Below are 9,501 nucleotides of genomic sequence, written 5' to 3' on the forward strand. Positions count from 1 at the left end.
ACTTTTACTGCACATTGTACACCGTAAAAAAAAAAAGCCAGAAATTTTCCAGTTTTTCACAATATTTTGGAGTTTTTTCATTAAAAATGCTGTATTTGTCAACAAAAATGAACCAGTTATATAAAGTACAATATGTCACTGAAAAACTCTCAGTATTGCTCCGCTCAGAAAAAACCTTCTTAAGTTTTATTACCGTTTAAAGAGACCCAGTCAAATAAAAAAAAAAGCCTGGTCATTAAGGTAAAAAATGGATCAGTCTGTGGTCAGACTGAAGTTCTTTTCTGTCTGACCACAGTGCTCTCTGCTGACACCTCTGTCCATGTCATTCATGAACTGTCCAGAGCAGGAGCAAATCCACATAGCAAACCTCTCCTGCTCTGGACAGAGGTGTCAGCAGAGAGCACTGTGGTCAGACTGAAAAGAACTTCACAACTTCCTCTGTAGTATACAGCAGTTAAGTACTGGAAGGGTTAAGATTTTTTAATAAAAGTACCGTATTTATCGGGGTATACCACGCACCGGCCTATAACACGCACCCTCATTTTACCAAGGATATTTGGGTAAAAAAAGTTTTTTAACCAAATATCCATGGTAAAATGAGGGTGCGTGTGTGCGCGTGTATACCCCGATACACCCCCAGGAAAGGCAGGGGGAGAGAGGCCGTCACTGCCTGCTTCTCTCCCCCTGCCTTTCCTGGGGTCTAGAGCCCTGCTGCCGGCCCTTCTCTCCCCCTTCTCTCCCCCCATTGCCGGCGCCGATAGCCAGGGGGAGAGAAGCGGCGCCGACAGCCAGGGGGAGAGAAGGGGCAGCGGCACCCATTGTCGGCGCCGCTGCCCCGTTGCCTCCCCCATCCCCGGTGGCATAATTACCTGTTGCCGGGGTCGGGTCCGCGCTGCTGCAGGCCTCCGGCGTGCGTCCCCTGCGTCGTTGCTATGCACGGCGCGGCGCACTGACGTCATGCGCCGCGCCGTGCAGCACATAGCAACGACGCAGGGGACACACGCCGGAGGCCTGCAGCAGCGCGTACCCGACCCCGGCAACAGGTAATTATGCCACCGGGGATGGGGGGAGGCAACGGGGCAGCGGCGCCGACAATGGGTGCCGCTGCCCCTTCTCTCCCCCTGGTTGTCGGCGCCGCTTTTCTCCCCCTGGCTATTGGCGCCGGCAATGGGGCGCCGGCACTGATAGTCAGGGGGACAGAACGGGCAGCGGCGCTGATAGCCAGGGGGAGAGAAGGGCCGGCAGCAGGGCTCTAGACCCCAGGAAAGGCAGGGGGAGAGAAGCGGGCAGCGACGGCCTCTCTCCCCCTACCTTTCCTGGGGGTTTATCGGCGTATACACATACACATAGACTTTAGGCTAAACATTTTTGCCTAAAAAGTGCGTGTTATACGCCGATAAATACAGTAATTTACAAATCTGTTTTTAACTTTCTGGCAACAGTTGGTTTGAAAAAAAAAAAATACCCTTTTAACTAGCACTGGACTATTTCTATTCTATTTCTATTTTGAAGACTGAGAGTCTCACCTATTGGATTTCCACTGAATAACCTATGGCGTATTGATATGATTTGGAAAATCCCCTGTGACTGTGGGTAAAGGCTAATCACTGCTATGTTTAGGCAAGATTCCTAGTCAGAATTAGTTCTCTGTATGATTAAGTACGTAAATACCAATAGTTTAATGTTGGTAACTGGCTTGGTAGGAAAAAAGGGTATTTCAATATTATAGCTTGGATGGCTGGACACTGAAGCTTTCAAGGATTCATGATAATTCCTCTTTTCAGGAAAACTTATAGAGGGAGATTTATCAAAACCTGTCCAGAGGAAAAGTTTCTGAGTTGCCCATAGCAACCAATCAGATTGCTTCCTTCATTTTTCAGAGGCCTTTTCAAAAATGAAAGAAGCAATCTGATTGGTTGCTATGGGCAACTGCACAACTCTTCCTCTACACTGGTTTTGATGAATCTCCCCCATAGTGAAAGATCTTATCTTTCTTGCAAAATTTTCAGTGCATACGGGAGTGCTGTTTGTCAGGCATAGGTGATAATAAACAAAGGATCTTGTTTAGAGACAATATTTATAGTGTGTAGTAGTTCATGTTTAAAAAAATAAAATAAAAAAAATTATATATATATAATATGTTAAACTTAAATAAATATTTAGGTATGTCAATGGATTGCATGCTTACAGAAACAGAATCATTCCTTTACATTCTAGACCATTAGGGTAGGGCTACACTGACTATTTGTAGCACTACAGATTGATTTTTCACCTGTAGTCCACAAGATTTCAGCATACAAATTGCAGTGTACTGCTTTGGAATGCAGCTGTAGTTCAAATCAATTTGTAGTACTATAAAAAGTTGCAATGTGGCCCTACAAACGTAAAGTTACCCGATCACTTGAAAAAAACACATATTTTTGATATGCCATAGAGACATGTCAAAAGTTTTGTTTGGTGAGTGCTAAAACCACCACCAATCATTAGATAAAGCTTGGAGAAGTGCTTGCTGCAATCTTCATCTCGCTGCAGGCCACGGGCTCCATAGACATACCATGGAGACCATCTCCTGCAGAGAGATGGGGAGTAAAGTGCTTAGTTTTCTCCCAGCTGTATCAAACAATTGATGTTGGTGTCAGCTCTTATACCCGACTGATCAAAACATTTGATATGTCTCTAGGACACCTCAAACGTTTGTTAAAGTGACAGTGCCCATTTAAACAAATATTAATTTGATAATGTGCAATATACATTTATCTCTGCTAATGAGGCAATACTACTTAAACTAGTTGCGCGCTTTAGACGACCATTTTCCATATGCCAGCTTGCACCCCCCTTCCTCTATTATCTACAGCACTTATAGGAAAATAAGAATTAGCTGGCAACACCCTTTCTGATGGGATGGCCATTGTCTAAAACAGATGTTGTTTGTAATAGGGTAAGATGGTAATATCTGGTAGATTCTAGTATTCTTCAGAATGCACATTTATGTTTTAATTGAAAATTATTAAACAAAAAGTTAGAAATGGTTTTGATATGAGAAGAACTGTCTTGTCTTTGTATGTGTCCACCATTTATGAACTGGTCCTGGCTTTGAATTCAAAAATTTTAGTTAAAAACCTGTACCATAGAACACACTCCCTAAAATTACTGTAAAACACTTATGATTTTTTTTTTTAAGTTAATGTTCTGCTTTCCCTTTTGTGTTTCTTAGTTCATCTGAAAACTCCAGTCGGTCAAGCCTATTTAGCCAAATCCACCCATCCCCAGTATCTCCATCTGGTCCTATTCCTGGAGGGAGACCCAGCTTCTCTCCCCCTCCTCCTCCACCGCCACCCGCTAGTGTATTTCCAGACACAACTTACCTTCCACCCCCCTCGCCACCAGAGTGCCCTCCTGCCCCTGGTTTTCCTGCTCCTCCACCACCTCCAGTGCCTTCTGTCATAGATTATTCAGCTGTCTCTCCTGTCCCTCCTCCCACTCCTCCTGCAGGAGGTCCCCCTCCTCCACCACCACCTCCGCCTCCACCAGGTCCACCACCTCCTGGCCCGCCTCCTCCTCCATCTTTTTCTACTCCAGAAGGAGATTCATTGCCACAGGTGTCCAAGCCCAAAACTACTTTGCCACCAGTAAGCGATGTTCGGAGCGATCTCTTGTCTGCAATTCGTCAAGGTAATTATGCGCCTTATTATCGATTGTTTCCCAGTTTATTCATGTTGTGTATTCTAGTTGCATCAAATTTGTACTTGTTGTACTGAATTGTGTTTCTGCTAAAATTTATGTCATAAATTGTATATCTTTCCTGAAACCTCTGTAAACACTGTACTTGTTAATATTTTTACTTATGTACATCTATTTCCTCAAGATTAGTCCTAGTTTAGTACTTGAAGGCAATGTGTCATTAGAGAATTATCTGTTGTTTAACTTGCCACTTTTTTCCTTAAATGTTTTTCCTTTGCAACATAGACATGCTTTTTACAAAGCCTGTCTATGTTGCAAAGAAACAAGGGACAAGTAGTTTCTATGGGTATTATTTGAACCCCTTTATGGTTAGGGGTGTTTTTAGGCCTTTTTGACAGAATTTTTTTTACCTTTGGAATGCTGTGTACTAAAGTTCGCTTCATCTTCAATAACCAAGGTTTATTTTTAATTTAAATGTATGGCCCTCCCTTAGATATAGATACAGCATTTGTACATGGGTAATCACTGATCACCGGGTAGAGACATTTTTCAACAAAAGCAGATGGGGCCCTGGAAGACAAAACTAAAATTGGCAGCTGGGGTTGGTTGTTTCATTTTTGGCATAATTTACATTCTGTTTGACAGGATTGTGGAGGCTGTATGTCTGTGGGGGAACATACTGCACCTAATGTGGGGAACTATACTGCCAACCTAATGTGGGGAACTATACTGCCAACGGAATATTGGTATAAGTTACCGGCTATCGGCCTGAAAGTCCACAGGTTATGAGTATCGGCTCTAAAAAATCAATATCGGTCGATCCCTAGTTTCACTGCTATTGAATTTTAAGAGGTTTTTTTTGCCATTTGTTTCAAATTTACACACCTTTCTTTCTTTTTGTAATTAGTTATACTTTGGGGCCATGTTCGAAAAGGATATGACTTTTTCACTTTCTTTGCAGAGATACTTGTGACTACTATTTGTAATGTGTATTGCTCATAGAAGCACAAATAAGTCTTATCGTCAAATCTGATTTATCAATTCTAGTTCTTAAACTTGTTTTAAGCTTTTTACTTCTTACCCCCTTTTTCTAGGATTCCAGCTACGCAAGGTGGAGGAACAGATGGAGCATGAAAAACGAGACGTTGGAGGTAATGATGTGGCTACCATCCTGTCTCGCCGTATAGCAGTGGAGTACAGCGACTCGGAGGATGACTCTTCAGAATTTGATGAAGATGATTGGTCTGATTAAATGTGCCATGATTTGGAGTGGGGATAAGGTGGTGGGATCAGTGTTATTTAGGTTTTGCTGCCAAGAGATCATCCTGCAGAGTGTGTCTGGACAAGGGTATTAATCTCAAGTTTATACAAGGAGAATACACTTAATATTGTTGTAATATACCCTTTTTCTTTGCAACAATAGGTCTTTTTCCTATAGGGTCAAGTTGTTTGTTTGCCATTGAACTGTTCCCTCTACCACTTAAAGGAGAGAAAAAAACCAAAAACAACCTTTAGCTACAGATGTGACTATTAAAAACGTTTTGTAAAGGGAATGCTCCAGATTTATATTTATTTTGGCTTTTGGTGAAATGAGTATTTTCACATCTGTTTTTTTGATGACAATCATATCACTGTCCTTGTGCCACAACTGGACAGTAAATAGGTAATCCAATCCAATTGTGGCGTGAACATTCCGAAGTAGAAATGCATCTTTGCACTTGATATGCCGCTGGCAAAATGTTACGATTTTTAGATACATTTTGAAATAACTGTGCCTTAACCCTTAACCTGAAATTACATTTCAACAGTTAAAGAATGACCATAGTGAAAGTGTAATTTCTGATTACATATTTCTGTATTTCTCACACTATGGTGACCATAATGTGTGATGTCTTAGGGATGTAATGCAGTGAAAATGGAAAAACGATTTAACAATGCAGATAAATACGTCAGGGATTTACATGTAACATGCTATATTTAGTGTTGGGCAGGTGGGGTACTATTCTATGCATATACTACAGTTATGTTTTACTTTGTTATTGTAATTTTACCTTTGTATCAGACCCAGTGGGGAGTAAAAGCCCTTATGACAGAGTAGTTCATTGGGATAAACTGTCTGGGCCGCTGGGGAACATGTGATAATGGGGAAGAAATTGAAACCTAATAATTATGTGTAATTTGTTATTATAATGTATCTAGAGAGCAACTTAATCTATTCGATTCCTTAAATCATAGTCTATGCAAAATATAAGCGTACATGTTGTGTGTATTCAAATTGTGCACCTCAATTACATAGATTTATCTACACTCAAGAATCTGCTATTGAGTTGACTGACTATATTGAGATCTTAAGTGCCTTTAATAGAAGTGACTTGGGGAACAAAGCAAAAGAAAAACTTTGTCCTCTTTTGTACTGCCGACCCCATGTCCCTTACTTTATAACTTGCTTTTTTTTTTGTTTGCCAAATTATATTTACTTGTATATGTATACTGATGAATTCTAACTCTGTACAAACAAAAAAATAAAAATAATAATAATTCAATTACTTTTGCTGTGTGTTTTTGTTGTGTTTGTTTGGAGTCTGTGGTCAGTGACGATGGCTGTGTAATCAGAAATTTGAGTATTTTCACATGTCCAAAATTCATACATTTGTTTTTTTTTTTATATGGAAACTGTGCCAATTTTAACTTCAAATACTATGTGGTGTCACCTAAATAAATACTCCAAGTTAATACACTCCTATTGAAGCCTTTCAATCTTGTACACCAGAAGGAGCAGAGACTGCTGAGACGCTCCTACATTTTGGAGGTTATGCTCCCTTTCTTAAGCGTTGCCTAGCGCACACCCACCACCAGTTACATAATCGGCAAACATTGTGAGACTTACATCTGCAAAAATCATAAAAGGCATGAATACATACAATGGGGGAGACTTATCAAACCCTGAGGAAAGGAAAAGTTAACCAGTTGCTGCCCATAGCAACCAATTAGATTGCTTCTTTAATTTCTCAGAGGCCTTGTTAAGAATGAAATAAGCAATCTGGTTGCTATGGGCAACTGGTCAACATTTCCTTCTCACAGGTTTTGAGAAATCTCTGCCAATGTCCCTGTTACATGTTGATATATTCACATTGAACAGCACCTGCCATTAGAAAAAACTTTTCATACAATGTGAAAATAACATTATATGCAATTTTTGTAATATACATTGGTTAAAAAATGTGTATATTTTTGTCCCTACAGCTATTGCCTGTGTGTCACTATGAGGAATCCAAATACAGGAAGTGAGGGTGGACATGCAGGGCTCTGTGCAGTGAGGCTCTATGACATGCCTCCGGCTCATACAGCACAATTGACAAACCAGGAGCCTGATAGAGACTTATAAATGCGTAAAGGGAATCAACACAGTAAAGGAGGAGACTATATTTAAAAGAAGAAAAACTACCACAAGAGGACATACTTTTAAACCTTTGCCCCTCTAATTGAAAACTAATATCAGGAAGTTTTACTTTACTGAGAGAGTAGGGGATGCATGGAATAGCCTTCCTGCAGAAGTGGTCGCTGCAAATACAGTGAAGGAGTTTAACCCCTTCCCGACCTATGACATACCTGTACGTCATGAGTGGTAAGGTGTTCCCGACCCATGACATACAGGTACGTCATGAACATCTTTGCTGCTACTCGCGGCATCCCGCAGCGCCCGGTAAGATGGCGGGTTTCATCCCCGACCCCCCCCAGCGATCGATGCTATCAGCTAGTCAAATCTGACGGGGATCGGGGCACACACCGCTCTGCTAAGTGTCCCTTACTCGTCCCCCGGCGTCACTTACCTGGCCATGCGGTGTCCCGAGCGGTTCCGGCGCGAGCGGCATCCTTCAGGCGGTCCCGGAGGTGGTGCGTCCCGGCGGTGAGTTTGCAGCAGGGCGGCATCTTCATTGGCAGCAGTGAGATCGCCGTAAAGCGATCTCACCGCTGCCTCTGGGAGTTTCAAAACTGCAACTCCCAGCATGCCCAGACAGCCTCTGGCTTTCTGTGCATGCTGGGAGTTGTAGTAGCATCTGGAGGTCCACAGTTTGGAGACCACTGTATAATGGTCTCCAATCTGTGCTCTTCCAGATGTTGCAAAACTATAAATCTCAGCATGCTCAGTCTGTCCAGGCATGCTGGGAGTTGTCGTTCTGTAACATCTGGAAGAGCACAGATTGGCGACCATTATACAGTGGTCTCCAAACTGTGGACCTCCAGATGTTGCAAAACTACAACTTCCAACATACCAGACTGCCCAAGCATGCTGGGAGTTGTAGTTTTGCAACAGCTGGATGTTTGCCCCCCCCCCCCCTCCCCCCAATGTGAATGTACAGGGTACACTCACATGGGCGGAGGTTTACAGTGAGTGCTGCAAGTTTGAGATGGCGCAAATTTTGCGCTGCAGCTCAAACTCCCAGCGGCAAACTTGCTGTGAACCTCCTCAATAAAAATGAAATGAAAAACGTCTGGTACACTACTGTTTCCAAAACGGAGCCTCCAGCTGTTGCAAAACAACAACTCCCAGTATTGCCAGACAGCCATTGACTGTCCAGGCATGCTGGGAGTTTTGCAACAGCTGGAGGCACCCTGTTAGGGGTATTCTACGCCAGTGATTCCCAATGTCCACCCCTATGCAAATCCCTAATTTAGGCCTCAAATGCGCATGGCGCTCTCTCACTTTGGAGCCCTGTCGTATTTCAGGGCAACAGTTTTGGGTCACATATGGGGTATCGCCGTACTCGGGAGAAATTGTCTTACAAATTATGGGGGGCTTTTTCTTTAACCCCTATGAAAAGGTGAAGTTGGGGTCTACACCAGCATGTTAGTGTATAAAAATAAAAATTTTTACACTGACATGCTGGTGTTGCCCCATACTTTTCATTTTCACAAAAGGTAAAAGGGAAAAAGACCCTCAAAATTTGTAACGCAATTTCTCCCGAGTACAGAGATACCCCATATGTGGGCTCAAAGTGCTCTGGGGGCGCACAACACGGCCCAGAAGGGAGAGTGCGCCATGTACATTTGAGGTGATTTGCACAGGGGTGGCTGATTATTACAGCAGTTCTGACATAAACGCAAAACAATAAATATCCATATGTGAATTTTCTCCTTCACTTTGCTGCTTTTCCTGTGAAACACCTAAAGGGTTAACACACTTTCTGAATGTCATTTTGAATACTTTGGGGGGTGCAGTTTTTATAATGGGGTCATTTATGGGGTATTTCTAATATGAAGACCCTTAAAATCCACTTCCAACCTGAACTGGTCCCTGAAAAAGTACAATTTTGAAAATCTTGAGAAAAATTGGAAAATTGCTGCGTAACTTTGGAGCCCTCTTTGGAGCCCTCTGATGTCTTCCAAAAGCAAAAACACGTCAATTTTTTTATGCAGACATAAAGTAGACATTTATCCATTTTCCTTACAAGCAGATAGTTTCAAAGTTAGAAAAATGCAAAATTTTCAAAGTTTTCATGAAATTTTTAGATTTTTTATACCAAGAAAGGATGCAAATATCAGTGACATTTTACCAATAACATAAAGTAGAATATGTCACGAAAAAACAAAAGAATGATAGGTAAAAGCATCCCAGAGTTATTAATGTTTAAAGTAACAGTGGTCAGATGTTCATAAAATGCTCAGGTCCTGAAGGTGAAAATGGGCTGGGTCATGAAGGGGTTAAGCATGCATGGGATAGGCACATAGGGCTATCCTTCATATAAATAAGATGTCTGATCGCGGGGGTCCCGTCGCTGGGAACTCCCGCAATCTCTCCTGCTGCAAGGAGTGAACTTC

The 9,501-nt window shown here is 42.1% G+C and overlaps 1 protein-coding gene across 1 annotated transcript in view; it reads left to right on the forward strand.

The window, feature by feature from the left end:
• Positions 1-6,218, forward strand: part of WASF2 (WASP family member 2) — a 54,801-nt gene extending 48,583 nt beyond the window's left edge. The window contains exons 8-9 of the mRNA XM_056557386.1: positions 3,215-3,672; positions 4,776-6,218. Of these exons, the coding sequence (XP_056413361.1) occupies positions 3,215-3,672; positions 4,776-4,933 (616 nt within the window). The 3' untranslated portion in view covers positions 4,934-6,218. The remainder of the gene's footprint in view (positions 1-3,214; positions 3,673-4,775) is intronic.
• The last annotated feature ends 3,283 nt before the right edge of the window (positions 6,219-9,501 follow it).

Source organism: Hyla sarda, chromosome 2, assembly GCF_029499605.1.
Source record: "Hyla sarda isolate aHylSar1 chromosome 2, aHylSar1.hap1, whole genome shotgun sequence".
Taxonomy (NCBI): Eukaryota; Metazoa; Chordata; class Amphibia; order Anura; family Hylidae; genus Hyla; species Hyla sarda.